Below are 20,680 nucleotides of genomic sequence, written 5' to 3'. Positions count from 1 at the left end.
GTGCTCTGTGTGCCTTTTTGGGGCACCGTGCGGCAATATGCCCTGGTTCTCCACAATCGAAACACGTGCCTTCTTTGAGATACTTGGATTTCTGGTCCTCCGTCAAACGGGGACGAGTATCTTTCTTCTTTTGAAACTTCTTCTTCCTTATGTTATCATTGGTTGAATTTTGTCTGGTCCTTGGCGTCAATTGGGGTAAGTCAGGTTACCCGGCATAGCAAACCCTTGCTTAGCATGTCCCATCAGTTGTTGCTGGATGGACTCAGGTTTCTGTAGTAAACAATAATCTCGAATCTCCTTACGGAGTACACAACAAAACTGCTCAATGTGCTGCTTAAAACTGATCTTTTTGAAGGAAGAGGCGGGTAGAAAAGCATCCCAAAACCTTTTGCAGAATGAATTTAAAGTGTCTCCCTTAGTCATCCGAAGATGATTCCAGGCTGTAATCACATCGCGCTCGTACTCCTGAGTGAGCCAAGAGGAAATAAAAAGTCGCTTGAATTTAAGCCCCACTTGGTCGGCGCTTCTTTTTGTAAGAGAAGAGTAGACCACCATGTCCGAGCATTTCCTTTTAGATAAGATGCTACTGTAACAGACTTGGACACTCCAAGTCAGGATTCTACCGCGACACGACAAGAATTCACTTCAAAACAGTCCACAGTTCACAATTGATTCGACACTTGCCCGTCGGAGTTCCGTGCGTAGAGATATTGGCCCCAAAGATTGGCGCCCCTTTCGGTATTTTATTTGTATTAATGTGCAACTCAAAGTACAAGGGAGTGGTTGGGACTCACTCTCAGACTCTGCGTCCATATGCTCTGAGAAGTGAGAGCCCAACAACACTTATAAAGATATTACAAGGGATGCCAAAAGCAGAGCCCCAAAGCTGTTCCAAAAGCTGCCCATTAAAAGCAAGCAATTCCTCTCACAAGGCTTAGTGAAATAAAGCAAAGCTTAAAGAAAAGAAGTAAAGTTCTCTCTCTCTCAAGCCTTGCGTAGACAAAAACAGCCCACGCATATGCTTTTCTGTACGCTGCTGCCACGTTAGCTTTCTGCGATTTGCACCGCTTTTTTCGGGCAGTCCGTACGGCAGTGCCACGTCATCATTTCACGGAGCGAGAGTGTGTGTGTACAGTGGGTAGCCGCGTGTGTACAGTGGCGCCAAGTCATCAGTTTGTGACAGTTGCCCTTTTAATCTTTGAGTGCTCTGAGTAGTGCCCTTCAGAAAAAGCTATGTCAAACTACTGGATGAAGGCAAGGGCTCTGTGGGCATCTCGAAACCCCGAAAAGGTATCAAATTGACTGCTTGTCTACCTTGCTTGAATTCTTTGGTCTTCTTATTCTTGTCTTTGAGAAAGTCATATTGATTTTGTTTGTAAAAATGCTTCCTCTTCGAGTAAAACATATGCTCCTCGGAGTCTGAACTCTCAGAAGAGGACGAGTCCTCGTCAAAACTGTCAGAAAAGTGTCGGGATTTGCGGGCGGGTCTGCTTATCTTGGCCTCTTCTTGTTCTTTCCCAATCTCTAGTCCTTTTGTCGTTTCTTGCCCTTTCTGTCCTCATTACTCAAATTAAAAGAGGAAGAGCTATCCGAATTGTCAGCAGAAGATGAGGATGAATTGAACAATCCTTTGAAGCATACATGCTTCTTTTGTTTTCTTGCATTCGCAAAAGAAGTGACGGCCAAAATAACCAAGGTAGTGAGTTCCCTTGTTGCGTTTCTTCTGTTTCTTCTTCGTCCCCCAAAAGTTGGTTGACTCGTCTATCGACAATGTCATCAAGTTCATCTTCAGTAAACATCCGTGGAACAGGAGGTTTCTTGAGGGCTTACTTCAGTGGGGAATCAGTTGCTTTCTGCCATTGGGTATGCACTTCATCGATCGGGTGCCGAGTAAAAAATTTGGCATATTGGGGATCCGTTGAAAACTGGAGCATCATCTTTGCGCAATCAACTTGCTGTTGACGTTGCGTCTCCATTAGTTGATACGCCGTAGGCCGAGGTGGCCCGTATTCTTTATCTGCTGTTCCATTTGAATTTTCCATGCTGCCTCCCATTCCAGAAGTGTCAAGAGGGTTCGTATGATTCTTGCAAGAATCATCACCAAAATCAATGTGTGTCGCGGAAAAAGGGATCGGATTTCCCGGTAGAAGAGAAATCGACTGAGCTCTGATACCACTGTAACAAACTTCGGCACCCCAAGTCGAGAATCTACCACACGAGAGAAGCACTTAAAAAAATACTTCACACTTAAATCACAATTCAATTGAGTCGACACGGCCCGACGTAGTTCCGTGCTCAGAGAGATTGGCCCCAAAGACTGGCGCTCCTTTCGGTATTTATTTTTATATTAATGCTTGATCAAAGTTACAATGCCCGCGGGTCCTCTCTGCTCGTAAGCTCGTTAGCACAATTGAGCCAGAGAGTGGCCCTTGGGTCTTATTTAAAGGGCTCTTGGAAGCAGTTACATGAAAAGCTTCACGCCCCAAAAGTTGGCAGCGTGAAACGTGGAATTCCGTACGTGGTGGTGCATTAGCAATGTTAGCGCAATTCGCGGAAGTCCGTACGTTGTGCCACGTTAGCATGCTAGCGCAAATTGCGACGTTTGCACAACTGCCCGTCAGCCTTTTTAATTTTCCTAGTGTCCCTTTGTCACAAAGTGATGACGTGGCGGACAGCAGAAACCCGAATTTCTGATAGAAACCCTAAAATTCTTGCAAACCCTAATTTTCTGCTAGAAACCCTAATTTCCGGAAATCGCGGAGGCAGATTATTAAAAAATAAAATATTATATATATATATATATATATATATATATATATAAAAAAAAAAAAAAGAAAGATGAGCGACGCAAATTTTGCTTTTTCTCTACCTAATGAGAAAGAGGGAGAGAGAATGCTTTTGCTTTCAAGTTTTGACTCTCTGTGAGAGAGAGAGAGAGCAATTGCTTTTGATTTGAAGCTTTTGGGGCTCTGCTTTTGGGCATCCCTTGTAACCTTTAAATTAGTGGTGAGGGCCTCACTTCTCAGAGCATCTGGACGCAGAGTTTGAGAGTGAAACCCTAACCGCTCTCTTGTACTTTGATGATTGATTAATACAAAAAGAAATACCGAAAGGGGCCCAAGTCTTTGGGGCCAATATCTCTAGGCACGGAACTCCGCCGGGCTAGTGCAAATCTATTGTGATCTGTGAATTGTTTTGAAGTGGTTATTTGGTGCTGTCGCGGTTGATTCTTGACTTGGAGTGTCCAAGTCTGTTACAGTGGTATCAGAGCACGGCCGATTTCTCTTCTATGGGAAATCCGATCCGCGAATTTTTTTTTTCCGCGGCACCTATGGCTTCAAGCAATGATCAATCGACTCCCTCTGCATCTGGAGATGCGGGCAGGGATCACAACGAAGATTCTGGCAGAGAGTATGGCCCGCCTTGGCCTACTTAGGCGGAGCGGCGAGAGATGGACCGTTGCCAGTTGATCGGCGATGCAACAAAGATGATGCTCAATTTTGCCAAGGACCCGAAGATGGCAAAATATATGAACCAGACCTCTTTGGAAGAGGTACAGACGGAGTGGCAGAGAACCACAACACCACTCCCGAAACCCACTCTCAAGAAACCTTCTGCCTCCAAGAAATATACGGAGAAGGAACTGGAGAACGTGATTGATGCACGGATTGCTTAGCTTTTTGACGCGCAAAAGAAAGCCAAAAAGCACGGCAAAAAGCAGAAGAAAAGCATTGACTTTCTAGGTTATTTGGGTCGTCAGTCGACTTTTGACAAGGCAAAGAAACAGAAGAAGCGTGTTCGATTTGAAGGAGTACCCAGTTCTTCTTCTTCTGATAGTTCTTCTAGCTCCTCGGATTCGAGCGAAGAAGACAGAAAAGGTAAAAAGCGAAGCAAGAAACAAAGCTTCGGAAAGGGCAAGAAAAAGGCAAAGAAGGCTACATCTCGCCCAGAGACTGACAGTTCTACTGAGGACTCGTCTACAGAGAACTCAAATTCCGATGATGGAAACTTTTATGCGAACAAGAAGATTTTTTTTTTACAAAGCTAACCAGTATGACTTTCTCGAAGATAAAAGCAAGAAAGTCCGAGAGTTTAAGGAAGGTGGCCACTCGATCAAGTTTGATACTTTTTCAGGATACTCAGATGCTTTGAAGGCTTTGTCTTTTATACAGCAGTTTGACATCGCTTTCGTGGGAGGACACTATTCAGAGCACTCCAAGATTCGGAGAGCTACCTCTTACTTTAAGGGGAATGCTCGTACTTGGTGGTCCACTCTTCTTTTAAACAAGACTGCGCCAGTTAAATGGCTGAAATTTAAGAGGCTTTTTATTTCTTCTTGGTTGACTCAAGAGTTTGAGCGAGATATATGAGCTGCTTGGAACCATCTCTGGATGACCAAGAGCGATACAATGAATTCTTACTGTGAAAGATTCTGGAGCTCTTTTCTACTCGCCTCTTCATTCGAGAAGATCTCGTTCAGAGAACAGATTGAGCGGTTTACCTTGGGTCTACCTACAGAGATCCGAGACCATTGCTTGGAACAGAAGTCAGCTTCTATTCAGGAGTTGACGAGTCATGCGAAGCGGGGCTTTGCCATTCACTCTGGCAGTCTGACCTACCCCACAGATGAGGCCATGACACAACGAGCCGAACAGACTTCTGGGAATGAAAGTAGAAAGAAAAAGAGCAACCCAGTGAAAAATGATGCACGACCCAAGCTTACTCCTGAGGAGAGAGTTCGCTCATCAGAGAGGGGAAGTGCTTTGGATGCGGGGAACAGGGACATATCTCCGCGAAGTGCCCTAATAAGGCACAAAAAGAATAGAATGATAAAGACGACGACATGCCTGAGAGTTCGAGAGCAGCTGAGGAATGTGGCAGAAAAGGTAGATAGAAAAGGAGAACTGGTACCACAGGGCGTGGGACCTGCACCGAATCTAATGAATGAAAGTACAAACTTTGCCGCTTTTCGGGCAAAGTGAAGAATCAGGAAGCTCTTTTGAAGGAGCCAAGGCCAACTTCTTTTCACTTGGAATTGGCGGCTCGATTTGGAATTACGCCCGACAGACTGACGCCACAGGCAGAGGTAGTTCGACTGGCACCCGGATAGGATGTTGCCATTACACCGAGCATTGGAAAACTTTGTTTGCAATGACAGGGGTGTTCAGGGCACGCGAGTGACGTTCTACTCAGGATTCCTTAGTACCACAAGAACTACGCCGTGGTTGACTACCGGGCCGAGAAAGCGACTTTGATAAATGAAGGGCTTAGAGATTGTACTTGATGAACTTCGACTGACACCGAGCATTGGCAAACTTCGTTTGCAATGACAGGACCCCACGCGAGCGATGTTCTACTCGGAATCCCTTGGTACCACCACAACTATGCCGTGGTTGACTACCGGGCGGAGAAAGCGATTTTGACAAATGAAGGGCTTAGAGATTGTACTTGATGAACTTCAGTTTCTTACTCATTCTTTTGGGAGAGAACTGAACGCTGGATAAAGGTTGAATATGTTTTGACCTGATCAAAAGAACGCCAAGTTTTTTCTCCACACTCATGCCGATTGCTTCTCAGAGGGCCTGAAGATCAAACCAGTGATCTGATACCTGGAAGGACGCCACCGAATCGGCCACCTTATTGTGTGAGCTGAGTACAGAATGAAAAGATTATGAATCCAGTGAAAGACCTCTTGGAAAAGGGTCTTGTCCAACCTAGTACTTCACCGTATTGATCTCTAGTGTTGTTGGTTTTGAAGAAAGACGGATCTTGGAGAATGTGCATCGATTATAGCACTCTCAACAAAATCACCATCAAGAACAGATTACCGATTCCTAGGATCGATGATATACTTGGCAGGTTACAGGGATCCTCGTGCTTTAGCAGGATTGACTTGAAGAGTGGATATCATTAGATCAGGATAACGCCAGGAGATGTCTACAAAACAATTTTTCGGACGACTTTTGGGTTATTTGAGTTTTTGGTGATGCCTTTTGGCTTAACCAATGCTCTTGCGACATTTAACCGGATGATGGACAAGATTTTTCGAGAGTACAGGCTATTTGTTGGCACTTTCTTTGACGACATCATTGTTTTCTCCAAGAATGAGGCAGAACACAGAGATCATCTGCTTCAAGTCTTCAGGCATTACGAGATCACACGCTAGTGTTTAATGCAAAGAAAAGTGAATTTTTCCTACCAGAGATACACTTTTTGGGACACATTGTGTCAATAGTAGGAGTGCAAATGGACCCGGCCAAGATAGAGACTATCCGTGATTGGCCCGATTTGAGGAATGTCCATGAAGTTAGAAGCTTCTTGCGACTGTGTTCGTACTACAGGCGGTTCATACGAAAGTTTGCAGAGGTTGCTTCCCCTTTGCATACCTTGACACAGAAAGGAGTACCTTTTTCGTGGGGACCCACAGAGGTGACTGCCTTTCGGACATTGAAAGAGAAATTGACTACGGGACCTATTTTGACTTTGCCGAACTTGCAGAAGTCATTTGAAGTATATTGTGATGCTTGTGGTCGTAGTCTGGGTGCGGTCTTGATGCAAGAAGGTCATGTCATAGCTTATGAGAGCCGATTGTTCTCTAGGCCGGAGATGACAACACAGATCTATGAGAAAGAGCTTTTGGCGGTTATCCATGCTCTTACTCAGTGGTGGCATTACCTACTCGTAGCGGATTTTACTGTCTTTACAGACCATCAGAGTTTGTGCTACTACTTGTCACAGAAGCAGCTTTCGGAAAAGCAGATGCGGTGGACGAACATCTTGTCACAGTTTCACTTCCAGATTGTCCATGTGCAGGGACAAAAGAATGTGGTGGTAGATGCTTTGTCTCGGAAACCGTTGGTTCTGGCTGTTTTCGCGATACATCATAGGAGCTTCGAGGATATGGTCGATCAGTATGCCACAAATACAGATTTTGCAGATATTTTCACACAGATACGGGATGGGGAGACAGTAGCTGGATACTCCCTTCGGGAAGGCTACTTGATGAAAAAGACTATGTTGTGCGTTATACAACCGTTGAGGGATAAGATTATGACTGAATGCCACTATCCACCTTTTACGGGTCATCGCGGCATTGCTACCACCATGAAGGGGGTAGAGAGATACTTCTCTGGGCCGAGACTCAAAAAGGATGTGGAAGAGTTTGTGCGCAGTTGCTTGGTATGCCAGAAGGTCAAGTTTGACAGGCATAAGGCACAGGGATTGTTACAGCCTTTACCCATACCCACCCACCCCTGGGAAAGTATTGCAATGGATTTCATTTTTGATCTCCCGAGAACAGAGAATGATCACGATGATTTTCCGATTACATGGCACGTCTGAGACGATTGTCTCCGATAGAAACCCCAGATTTATGAGTTTGTTTTGGAAGGCAATTTGGGAGAACATTAGCACGCGGTTGCAGTTCTCGTCATCGTTCCACTTGCAGACTGACGGGCAATTTGAGATTGCCAATTCAGTGATTTTAGATTTATTGAAGTCTTGTATCTTGGATCAGAAGACTCAATGGGAAAAGAACTTACCGTTGGTGGAATTTGCCTACAATAACACGATTCACTCTTCGACGGGGAAGACGCCATGTGAGATTGTTGAAAGTGTTGCGAAGGTTCTATCCTTCCTAAGCACGAAAGATTAGATATTTGAAGCGGATGAATATTCGCGAGATTTGGATACGGCTTTTGCCAAGGTTCGCGAGACTTTGCAGGAGTCTCAAGAACGACAGAAAAAGGCAGCGGATCGCCATCGTCACGACTTGAAATTGAAGGAGGATGATTGGGTGCTCTTACTTTTGAGAAGACACGCCTACGAAAGAAAAAGGGAAAGGAGAGGCTTTTTCCAAAGCTTAGTATGCGATACTACGGACCTTTCCAGATCACTGACAAGATAAATGATGTCTCCTTCCGATTGAAACTGCCAGATACTTGGAGGATTCATAATGCATTGCATGTGAGTCTCTTGAACCCTGTTAAGGGTGATGTGCCTGATGATGGGGAGCCTGATGAGCAACCCGAAGTGGAAGAAAACGAGGAGATCCTTGTTCGTGAACAGATTTTGGCACATAACGATACGAAGAAAGGTAAAGTCCAAAGGCGGTTCTTGGTTAAGTTCAAGAACTTTCCTGCATTTGATGCGAAGTGGATGGAGGAGGAGGACCTAGCAGATACTCCTCGGATTGTGAAACTTTACCTCGATGTTTTGGTTTAGCATAGTCTACTCCAAACGGAACCCAGAATTCAGCTTGGCCGGAGATCTGGTGCAGTGGGATGCACAAGAGGGGAGTTACTCCGCTCCTTTGTCAACAAATGCCTCGATTTTGATACTAAAGTCACTGATGTCTCTTTGAGCTTCAGGGATACTGAGAGCTGACAGTATTCTGCTGGATGACTTTACGAAATGGAATTCCTGATAATGATACTGATTTGTTCTTGACTTCTTGTGAGTGCAGGAACTGACAGACGAAATGACTGCAGCATTTTGGTCTGATTGGTCTCGAATAGACATGGTTGCAATAGGGGTTAGTCAATTAGACATCGATGAGGTCCCGATTGGACCTAGATGTGATTGCTAGCTACATTGCCGATAAATCATGGTCTAAGATCCGAATGAATGTTGAATGTCATGTGATGTCCTGTGATGTCTGGTGATGTCGTGTGATGTGACTGTCGATTTTGTACATGTGCTAGATGCGTGTTCCTAGTACGTAGGTACTAACAGTTAGTGTCTGCTAAGACGGTTTATGGCTTTTGTCGGTTTTGCAGGCGTAATCACGGTCGATTACAATGCTTTCAAGAGGGGGGTATGTCACAAAGTGATGACGTGGCGGACAGCAAAAACCCTAATTTCTGCCAGAAACCCTAAATTCCTGCAAACCCTAATTTTCTACCAGAAACCCTAATTTTCGGAAATCGCGGAGGCAGATTTTTTTAAAAAAAAAAAGAAAAAAAAAAGAAAAAGAAAAAAAGAAAGATGAGCGACGCAAATTTTGCTTTTTCTCTACCTAATGAGAAAGAGAGAGAGAGAATGCTTTTGCTTTCAAGTTTTGACTCTCTGTGAGAGAGAGAGAGCAATTGCTTTTGATTTGAAGCTTTTCGGGCTCTGCTTTTGGGCATCCCTTGTAACCTTTAAATTAGTGGCGAGGGCCTCACTTCTCAGAGCATCTGGACGCAGAGTCTGAGAGTGAAACCCTAACCGCTCTCTTGTACTTTGATGATTGATTAATACAAAAAGAAATACCGAAAGGGTCACCAGTCTTTGGGGCCAATATCTCTAGGCATGGAACTCCGCCGGGCCAATGCAAATCTATTGTGATCTGTGAATTGTTTTGAAGTGGTTATTTGGTGCTGTGGCGGTTGATTCTTGACTTGGAGTGTCCAAGTCTGTTACACCCTTGGGGCCCTGTTGGCAGGTTCCCATAAGTTAGAAAAACTTATAGCACTTGGTCCTGTCAGTTGAGCATGCCATGTCATAATTTTGTGACTGCACTAATAAGCGGTACCACCTTCTGAGTTTGCCCTGTGGCTAGCTTGGCTTTGAGCTCTCCACCTTGTGCATCATAATCAAAGTCCATCTGCTAGGTCGAAGAAAATCATGGCTTTCAAGCCATTGACTTTGCCATATGCTCTACACATTTCAGTTTTTGGTTTTTAGTCAGCACTTGTAGTTTTTAATCCTCGAAACATCCTCAATAAGGTTTGCCTATTGTGCAGAACTTCCAACAATTCTCGAATTACATGTTACCTGCATTGATGCCTCTATCCTCCGGTGCTAGCTAGATAGTGCAAGAGCTTCTTCTCGACAATCTACAGAATCTTCTATTCCAATTGGGAGAGTTTTTCAGCACATGGTTGCTACACTTGATTTTGCCACCACCTTCTCCACTGCCTCGTGTTTCAGAGTTTGAATCTATAGGCACATGTCTATTATCCACCACTAATACGTGCAGCATCTCAACGTAAGGGCTTTAAGGATGGTGAATCTATGATGAAAATTTTCACTTTTTTGAGAGTATGAGATTGGAAGAAACCACTGGGATTTCTTCAACAGTTCGGCAATATCTATGTCCTTGGGAATTACACAGAAGAATCCAAGATATCTAGAGTAGCCACTTTCCATAAAGATAATGTTATGCTTTGGTGGAGTTCTTTATCCACGAAGCCTCATGTGGACTTGGCAAGCTTTCAAGAATACGTTTGCTTGAAGTTACCTGACCTCCTTATTTGAAGTACAACTTGTAGCAGAATGGGGTAACTTGAAAATGCTAGCCACTGAAACGGTGAAAGATTACAATCTGAAATTTTTGGACATCTATTTGTAAGGGTTATGGCATCTCTCTGAATTCGTTCAGTCGGCCTGAGTTTCTCCCAGTGTGAGGAGGTTTTCTCATGTCGGGATGTGTTTAGCCATGTTTAGCCTTGGGTTTTGGCTTGTTTCCACGGCCATGTGGGCTCCTGTTGCCAATTAATTCTGTCATGGTTTTGAAATAACTTTAGCTATTTCAGGATTTATGTTCATTCAGAAGATCTACTTGAATGTTCATTGTTATAGCACCAAAAAGGATGCTTTTTTGTTTTCAGAGGAGCTTTACTTTATTGACGAGCTTTATCCTGTTTGTAGGTCATGTCGTTGCTTGAAGATGCCAAAGCCGGGGTTGCATTGTCTGTTCCAGGGAATGGAAGTGCAAATTTTTCTGGTTCAGTTTTGTCCTCCATGTTCTCAGCTGGAAGCACACCTCCACTTTCTCCAAGAAGTACATCAGGCTCACCTTTATCACCGAAATCACCAATGCGCCGCCCTGGCTCTGGGATCATTGCTTTAGGATCCCCCTTGAAAAAGGCAAGCGAACCAATCAGAGAAATAGTGCCACAGGTAGTCTTTGGTGTGAAAAGAAGTAGCAGATTTTTAGTAGCTATGTTTAAGTACTTCTACTGATGTACCAATTTTATGGTAGCTATGCTTAACTACTTCTAGTGATGAAAAATACAGTTTTACTTTCCAAATGGTCCTCCCCCTCCAAAGGAAATTCGTGAGCAATGCTTGCTGAAGATTGAAGAACTTTTTTCTGGTCATCCAGATGGTCTGCCGCTTGCTGGTATTAGTGATAATTTTACATACATATGCATGTTTTCTCTGAGGGGAAGGCAATTTATTCTTTCAATAGAGTTTCCTGCTAACTTATCTCATAAGTCCAGTAAAATTCCTTTGTATTGTGCAGCGTTTGTACCAGTCGTGAAGGAAATTTGCAAACTGCCATCATTTTTTTCAAGTTCTGTGTTCAAGAAAATTGATGTCAATGACATGGGCTTAGTTACGAGGTGAAAACTGCAGTACCAGACTCAATTTGAAGTCTTCTATTAGGTCTTTGCTGCAGTACAGAGTGTCATTTGTGTGATGATACGACTGTGTTGGTGTTGATCTAGGAGTGAGTTTGTTGATTATTGGATGCGCGATAACTTGATGACAGCAGATATGGCGACAAGAATTTTCCACGTTCTCAAACAGTCTGGAAAATCTTACTTGACGCAAGTGAGGTGCCTGTTCTTTTGTTAGTTATGCTTTACTCAAGGTCTTTGTCCGTTTAACTACGTACCTTTAGCACATGTATGTGTACTGCCTTTCGTGCATGGTCTTCATTACTAAATCAATTTCTGTACATGAAGATGTGTATTTCATGTACTGTTTTATGTCGAAAGACCCAATTGAGAGGCTACTTAATGTCTGAACAGGAAGATTTTCGACCAGTATTGAAAGAATTGTTGGCTACTCATCGTGGCTTGGAATTTCTGCAAGACACTCCTGAATTTCAAGAAAGATATGGTATTCTTTTTTCATGGGAATGAATTGAGCTAATGATTGCCTGTAGATTCATCTTCTTACATTTATACAACCCATGTTGGAAACTAATAAGCGGTTGTATATTCTTTTTAATTTTAATAACTAAGCCTCCTCTTCCTTTGTTCTTAATTGGAATTGTTGTAGTGTGACTCAAAGGGATGAAATTTTTAGTGTTACCTTTGTCGCCATAACTGAGAGTACAATTCGGCCACCAGGGTGGTGGGGTGTGTGTTTGGGGGAAGAGGAAGTTTGGAGGAAGTGACCTAATGTTTAGATTTTTGTGGTGCAGCTGAGACTGTGATTTACAGGATTTTCTACCATGTAAATAGATCAGGAAATGGTCGTCTACAGCTCAGAGAACTTAAACGGAGCAATTTGGTCGCAGCATTTGAACAAGTGGAGGCCGAGGAAGATATCAACAAAGTGTTAAGGTAAGAGTTCGTGTATATGTAGGAGTTTGTTCAAGGTTATGAGCAACAACCTTCTCAAATGATTGTCGCTAGTTTCAAAAACATGTATTACAATATATCACCATATTACTGATTCTGTATGTAGAACAGCCATGGTAGAAATTTTGCTTGGTAAGGAAATGGAGATGTGTTTTATGTATGTTTGCCTTAGTCCTTACATTTCTGTATGTGGAGGGTCATGTTTCAAAGCTGCTGTTATGAGATTTTTTTTCCTCTGCCTAGTACATCTGACATGGAAGTATGGCAGGCAAGTTTCACTTTTTGGGAGGTGTTTGAAATTATTTTGTGTTCGCGTGTACTTGCACACCCCAACTTGATGTACTTCAAAGTTCTGATTCCATCTTTGTAAACAGATATTTCTCATATGCGCATTTCTATGTAATCTACTGCAAATTTTGGGAGATTGACACCGATCATGATTTTAAAATAGATCAGGATGATTTGATGCGGTATGGAAACCATTCTTTGACATACCGTATTGTGGACAGGATTTTCTCTCAGGTATCTCTGTCTCTTTCCTTGTGTCTCTTTTTTTTTTAAAACAGAAAAAGCATCTTCTCTTAATGAAACATCTTGAGGTCACAGACCCCAGCATAAAGTATGCATAAGTGTAACCTATTTTAGAGAAATACAAGACCAATACTATTTCTTGGTTTTCAACCCCCGAGATCTCCTCACATACACATCTTATGAGCAGTGGATACAAGGGATGGAAAATTCTCCTCATATGGTCTCATCACGATACCAAGAGAAATGTAAGCTCTCTCACTGCTACATAAAGGATTACAATCAGGGGTAAAGCCATCAGGCTCTGGCGATGACGGAGGTGATACTACTGACAAAGTATAGAGGACTTGAGGAAGATGGAGCTCCAACTACAAAATTTCTGCCTGTGTAGATATGTGTGATCTGAGGCTCCTTCAATCATGTGTGGGTCTTCTTCTATATGCCTCTCCTCGCAGCTCTCTCTGCACATGCTCTTTTTTTCTTAAAGTACCTGAAGCTGAGGGCTCTTGAGAAGCCTGTCGTCTGTGCTGCTGGGCATCTACCTTTGCTGTCTGCTTCTGATGCGGATCTCGTCGGGTGCAGCCTGTTCCTTTGCAAAAAGAGAGAAATGAAATGATAGATTAACGTCTTCAAGAGGCCAAAATGACCTATGAGACCAATCTGTTACAAACTGTTGAATCTCATACCATGTCTGGGTACACAAAAAGGAGATACTAAAATGAATCTAGAAGTGCTACTGACTGGAACTTTGTGGGTATCTGTTATCATTGATACAATGGGTGCCCATTACAAGAGGGTGATATAATGGGTGATGAATCCATCCTCATCTGTATTGTGGATGTTGAGATAGTATGGCTCAAATCCTCTCTTGTAGTCTCCGTCGATGTTGTGAAGCTCCAGCCTCCTCTCCGAGGTGGGTATCTCGATCTCCCTAGCTCCAATGCTCGGTCCATGAGAGTACTGTAGGTGTGAGTATGAGCTGAGCTTTGCAGTGGTGGCTGCTCCTCTATCTGTCCAGTGTTTGGTGTGAAGAAATCAGTAACCTGTCTCTGGGATTCTCTCTCTCTAGATCTCCTAAGTAAACTATCTCTGTGTGTGTGTAACTGAAGTAGATAGTAGATTAGTCCAAGACATCTCTGATCGTGATAGCCCGTGATTCTGGAGAAGCCGAAACCTTCTGTGAATAGGCAGTGGAAGCGACCCCGTATCTCGTAATACATTGTGCACTGACATATATAACACATCTCCGTCTCTGGCTCTGTATGGCATAGGTGGCATATCCTGCTAGCTGTTGGTATCCCTTTGAATCTACTAGTCTCAAACTCAAGCTGGTGTAAAGATGTCCGTATCTGACCAGTGGCACAGCATCTTTGTGCCTAACTCCTGGTGTCCAACTGGGTCAGGTCCTGGTGAATGAGTCTAGTAATCGCCACCCGTGTAAGAGGCAACGATGGTGCATCAAGGGAGTACTGGAAGGGAGGCAAGCTGTCCATGTTGAAGCCATATATTTGGAACCATGATGACATCTGTGCATACCAGCATGATGTGTCCCCCTGTAAAGCTAATAGTTTGGAGGACTCAAGGGCCAATTTGGCATATCTGCCTTTGGTAGTATCCCATAAGCTGTGCATGAAGGAGGCTGAGCTGGCAAGCGCCTCTATCTCCATAAGAAGGGCTGCTCACTCTGCTCTAATGATCTCGTGTGGCATGGAGGCCTTGGCTCTAATTAGCCGAGAGATCATAGATACCAAGGGCCTCTCCATACCTCTCCACCCATCCTGACCCATAGAGGGTCCCCAAGCCCGAACCCCATAGAGCATAGCTGAAGCTACCAAGGTATCAAAGAGCAAGGCTTTTGGAACTGAATCTACGAACACATCCTCTCCAATCCTCCCAAGGCGGCATACGGTCTGGTCAGTCTAGTCTTTGCTGCTCTATTCAAAGAAAACCTTGGCCCAGTGAAGACTACCCCAAGATAAGTGTATGCATCTGTGTACTCCATAGTCTCTTGACCATAAGTGAATGTAGGTGCTGATCTCCTGATCCACTGCGGTGTGGTGCTAAAACAGCATAACCTTGGTTTTACCAAGGTTTAGAGACAATCCACTATCCTCATCAAAGCTATGTAATGCATGCAAATGTTGTTGCATACCCTCCGGTGAGTCAGAGATCAACACAATATCTTAAGCATATAACAACAATGGAATCCATGCCCTTGCCAGCTGGGCATCTCTATCACCCTCGCTGTCAATGTAATCATAAACCTCATCTCTATACATACGAAATAGAGTAGGAGACAATGGACAACCTTGTTTCACTCCAATAGTGGAGTGAATTAAATCAGATATCCCTCTGGAGTGCGTACATGTCTAGGGCCATGATCCCCCAAATCAACTCAATGGGCACTCCCATCTGTTGTAGTCTGCGCATCGATTTGGATGTGGGCACCATGTCAAATGCTTTGCGGAAATCCACAAAGCTACAATAAATCCGTCTCCCATGTGCTGTACCCTTCTCAATAATGGCTCTGAGTATCAGAATATGGTCAAGAGTGGAGAAGCCTCATCTGAAACCGGCTTGTCCCGTTGCTCGTATGCCCTCACTCTCTACCCATCTACTCAACTACTGCTCAAGGATGGATGCATACAATGGTGCCAATGTGTGTCCAATCATAATAGTATGGTAGTTTCCAGGCTCCGTAGGATCACCTACCTTGAAGATAGGCTCAATAGTAGACAGCTTCCAAGTCTTAGATAGACCCTCACAGATGACGCGATTGAACAAAATAGAAAGAACCTCTGCCAACATATCTCTAGAATGTATAAAGTGCTCTTCTACTAGGCCTTCATGATCATATGTCCTCTTGGTCCTCATTTTTTCAATGACCGTCTTTCCTATCTCAATGGTAAAGAAGGTACTCATAGATGGGCATAGCTTAGGTGGATCTGGAAGGGGTGTCTGTCCAGGGGGAGCGTATATAAGGATGTGGCATACTGACCTCACACATCAGGGGAAGTAATCATTTGGGAGAGTAGAGCTCATGAAAGAAATGCCATGCCTCTCTTGAGTCTGTACTGAAGAACAATTGGTATAAGTCATCCTCCATTTATGCTAGGAACGCTCGCTTCTTCTGTCGCACAAGGCGCCGGAAGGGTATCCGAGTATGTCTGTGATTTATGACCTTCCTCTGAAAGGTGTGTATTCGTCTCTGTACAATCCTCGTTATACAAATTGTTCTAACCTAGAACGTCGTCTTTGATGAGGTTGAGTGTGTGGGTATGCCTCTACTGTTGCATCATGCAATGGGTCAATCAATATAGTGGTGATCTCCATCGAGAGTCTTGGCCTGGCTGCTGTACATAGACAACTATAGATCTCCTTTGTATAAACAAAGTCAGCCTCTGGTGTAAATGTTTAGGGGGTATGTGTCCTCCCTCCTGACACCTAGGCTGTACTCTCCTGAGGGTGAGACCATGTTACAAGACGGGCACCACGTGCCAATAGAAAAGAACAGACTGAACAGACTTTTAGCACTTCGATAACAATTGAACTGAGAGAGAGAGAGAGAGAGAGAGAGAGAGAGAGAGAGAGAGAGAGAGAGAGAGAGAGAGAGAGGCGAAGTTTCACCCCAAGAGAGCACTAGCCCCAAACGCTGGTGCCTCTTTTGGTATTTCTTTATTATTGCTGATTCGCAAAGTACAACAGCCGAGGAGCACCTCCTTTGCACTGGCCCCAAACGCTGGTGCCTCTTTTGGTATTTCTTTATTATTGCTGATTCGCAAAGTACAACAACCGGGGAGCACCTCCTCTGCAATCTGCACGCTGAAGCTAGAGAGGGCCTCCAAGGCTCATATTTTATGCCTAAAAGCATCAAATATGAAAAGCTGACCCCAAAAGAACACTTTCCTAAAATTTCAGGATTTTCTTAAAAATCTGCCGCGAATTGCGGAATGTCTGTACAGGTGCCACATCATCATATTTTGCTGTGCAAAGTCTTCTGAGTGTGTTTTGCTTTATTTTTAATGCCTTTATGTCACTTGGGCCCCCATCGAACGGGGTCCCATAAGTTGGTGGGAACTCTTCTTTAAAAATAGGCCACTCGTCAAACTTTGTAAGTCGGTAAAACAACTTCTTCTTTTGTTGTTGCTTCTTCTTAGGGTTTAGGCTTCTCGTCCGAGATCTGCAGGTTGGCTCCGTTCTTCAGTGGCTTGACACGTTAGCAATTTGTGACATCCCCCCTTCTTGAAAAAAAGTAATCGTCCGCGATTACAGCAAATCTGTAAAACAGCTGAAGTTAGCTCAAAAATTTCCGAGGGACATTTTGAGGGACAATCAGTTTTCTTTTTTTGTTAAGGAATTGGCTTCTCCTTTCGGCTCTTTTGATCAAGGAGTTGGCTTCTCCTTTTGTCCAGATTGGAACTCTTGATATTTCGGTGTAGTAAAATTAGCCATCACACCCAGACCGCACTGATCTTCCATGGGTGTCTTGATGCACTAAAATTACATACCCAGGCAATCTTATCCAATTAGGAATATTCAGTGGTTGGCACATCACAATGCAACACAAATGCTCACATATGCATGTTACAAGACACAACGAACACCGCGCTGAGCACTCCCCGGAGATAAATGGTCTACGGTACGAAGCTACTCAACGGCTACCTCGTCACTCTCCCCGCAAATAACCTAAGAAGGTCCGGGCCATGAGTTCAGAGGACTGGTACAACCAAACGCTCCCCAGGCCGCAGTCTGTGTCGCTTGGAGGTTCAAGCATACAACCAAACGCTCCCCAGACATCGACTGTGTCGTTCGGAGGTTTTCTAGCATACAACGGAACGCTCCCCAGACATCGGGCTGCGTCGTTTCGACGTTTTCAAACATACAAGGAACCGCCTGCGTCGTTCCGAGGTTCAAACAATACCAAAACACACTTCTTCACCCGGGAGTAATCAATGAAACTAGTATGAAAACCAGAGTCAAATAGTTCAAATCGGCACCAAGACAGATTCAAAATAGATACCATCCATTTCAAACAAATTCCAAACAAGTTCCAACAAAACTTATTTTTAAAAAGTAATCTCGACATCAGTCGAGCTCGAAAAGTCGACCGACTTTCCATCTTGAAACCTGCACAAAAAATTAGGGTTAGATTCCTTCCATAAGGTCGTAGCCGATTGCACCATGGTCCATAAGCTGTTGGACAGAAAATGTTCTTGTGGCGGTGATGGTAGTCCCAAGACATAGAAATCACACTGGATCTCCAAGGTTATCAACTCGAGAAGAGACACCTACTGAGAGATGTCGATAAATTCAAGTTATAATTTGCTAGGGTTTCCATGGCAAGCATTTCAGGATACCCTACTCTGCCAGAAGTTGCACTCCAAAGGAAGATGTCAAAAACCATATAATTTTGGCAAAATTTTTCTAGAAAGCTTGCCAAATCCTTGGAGTGTGCGGCTTGGTAGCTATAGACATCAACCTTTGTAAGGCACTGCTTTTGAAAAAAACAGTGACTCAAAACAAATTTTGGATCCTTCTCTTGCAAGTGATCTTTTTGGCTTGTGTCTTGTAAGACATGAGCGGTGAAGACTGGAGTGTGCTTGTTGCGCGATGAAGTAAGGGTGGGAGTGCTTAATAGGTCCGGAGTCGGAGCATGAAGATACTTCAAATAAGATTCCAATTGACTTTGGAGGCGCCGGTTTGCTGTGTCTTCTCTTTTGTAGGACCAGTATGCTTTCAGAAAAGCACACGCCTGATGCTCTGATACCACTATCACAAGACGGACACCATGTGCCAATAGAAAAGAACAGACTTAACAAACTTTTAGCACCTCAATAACAACCGAACTGAGAGAGAGAGAGAGAGAGAGAGAGAGAGAGAGAGAGAGAGAGAGAGAGAGAGAGGGATATGACACCAAGCGGTTCTCAAACCCTCCTCCAAGGGTCCCCCTCTCTATAGCGAGAGAGGTCTATGCTATAGATTACACAAATCTAGTACAATGGTCTAGATGGTGTGGTAATTGATGATGACTATGTCGACAACGACGATGTAGACTATGACGATGATGACGATGGTGTCGTCGTCAAGTCCAAGATCTGCGACGATGGCGACGAAGGTGTCGTCTTCAAGATAGGGAGCTGCGACGATGATGGCGACGAAGGTGTCGTCACAAAGGGACTGCGATGACGGTTACAATGGCGATGTCGAAGACGACGGTGTCAATGCTGAAAACTGAAAACGCTAGATGTTCTGCTATGGATATGCTACTGTGGCGGTACTACGGCTTGGATCTGCAACTGCTTGGTTACGATGGCGATGTCGAAGACGACGGTGTCAATGCTGAAAACTGAAAACGCTAGATGTTCTGCTATGGATATGCTACTATGGCGGTACGATGGCGATGTCGAAGACGACGGTGTCAATGCTGAAAATTGAAAACGTTAGATGTTCTGCTATGGATATGCTACTACGGCTTGGTTACGATGGCGATGTCGAAGACGACGGTGTCAATGCTGAAAACTGAAAACGCTAAATGTTCTGCTATGGATATGCTACTGTGGCGGTACTACGGCTTGGATCTGCAACTGCTTTGCCGGACTAGGGCTGAAATGCAAAAACGTTGGCTGATCTGGCTGAATTCTGAAAACGCCAGGCTGATCTGGTACTAGATGGGGAATCTGGCGAGGATTTGCAACCGGGTGGGAGCGGGTTCTTTCGAGGCTAAGGCTGAAAACTGAAAACACTGGGCTGTTAGCTGAAAATTGAAAACGCCGGGCTGTGCTGTTTGACTGCTGCGGGTCATGACAGAGGAGGAAAAGAAGTCATCTTGGGTCGAGGTCATCACCAAGACACAAAAGAAAGTGGAGGCGGCCGAGAAGTGGATCGAGGTCGCCAAGAAAAGGAAAGGTAAAGAGGCTTCTTCTACACCTACCATCATTAACATGACCCTCGAAGTAGAGCAAAGAAGGCGGGTACGTGCCTTACATGTGAGGGTCATTGGGCTCAAGGATGTCAACAATGTTGAAAAAGAGGTCACAAGCCTTACGTCCGTACGGGGATGGAGAGGCCTTTACACATGAAGGCATGGAGGGTGAGCAAGAGGAGTGAAGGCCCAAGAGAGTCCTCAAAAGACAGAGCACTCATACTACATTTCCTCTCCTTGGAGGAGGAGTTCTTGAAGAAGAGTGCCAACTCTCAAAAAGACAGACATTTTTCTCAGTGATGATCTTGTTAGAGTTCATTTTCGTCCTCAGTGGTAGCTCCGATATCTCCCAGGAGCAGATTAGGGAGTGTTAGGGAGTGAGGGTTGTTTTGTCACTTGTGGCTGTGCTGGCCAGTGTGAGGTAGGTGTCACGTGCACATCTAACCCTATGTGCATGTGGACAAGCTATCTCAGGTCTAGGGTTCAGGTTAGCCTAGGAAGTGTTCTGGCACCCTTGTGAGCCTGTGCGTAGGCTGTGCATGTCCAGGCACTTAGAGTAGTTACATATCCTCTGACTGCACACCCAGTACTACCAGCATATGCATTGTCCAAGCATCATGTCCAAACTCCGGTCAGTTTGGGGGCAGAATAATTTTTTTTCCAAGCAATTTGGCATTTTATTTATTAAAAGGCACCATTTTCCAGGGTCATTGGGCTTTAGGGGAGCTTGCTCGACCCAGCATGAGATGGCTATATAAGGGGAAGAGGGGGCGTTTACTACAGGTAGAAGAGGCAGCAAAAGAAGTTCCAACAACTTGCAGTGCACCTTCTCAGCAAGACGGGCAGTGAGCCGTAGCGTTTTCAACCAATAAGCTCAGCCTAGCGTTTTTTGTTGCAGATCAGCCCTAGCATTTTCTGGCGTTTTTTGTTG

General features: G+C 44.3%; 1 protein-coding gene across 1 annotated transcript in view; it reads left to right on the top strand.

The window, feature by feature from the left end:
- LOC147456923 (putative serine/threonine protein phosphatase 2A regulatory subunit B''gamma) overlaps positions 1 to 20,680 on the top strand; it is a 54,427-nt gene that overhangs the window by 28,343 nt on the left and 5,404 nt on the right. Inside the window, exons 2-8 of the mRNA XM_086511999.1 lie at positions 10,633 to 10,884; positions 11,002 to 11,107; positions 11,231 to 11,330; positions 11,436 to 11,541; positions 11,742 to 11,832; positions 12,140 to 12,281; positions 12,674 to 12,821. Coding sequence (XP_086368125.1) covers positions 10,633 to 10,884; positions 11,002 to 11,107; positions 11,231 to 11,330; positions 11,436 to 11,541; positions 11,742 to 11,832; positions 12,140 to 12,281; positions 12,674 to 12,821 — 945 coding nt within the window. The remainder of the gene's footprint in view (positions 1 to 10,632; positions 10,885 to 11,001; positions 11,108 to 11,230; positions 11,331 to 11,435; positions 11,542 to 11,741; positions 11,833 to 12,139; positions 12,282 to 12,673; positions 12,822 to 20,680) is intronic.

This window comes from Adiantum capillus-veneris, chromosome 5, assembly GCF_014529385.1.
Source record: "Adiantum capillus-veneris isolate H3 chromosome 5, ASM1452938v2, whole genome shotgun sequence".
Classification (NCBI taxonomy): Eukaryota; Viridiplantae; Streptophyta; class Polypodiopsida; order Polypodiales; family Pteridaceae; genus Adiantum; species Adiantum capillus-veneris.
The sequence above is the reverse complement of the archived record's forward strand: the minus strand, read 5'-3'. Positions and strand labels throughout refer to the sequence as shown.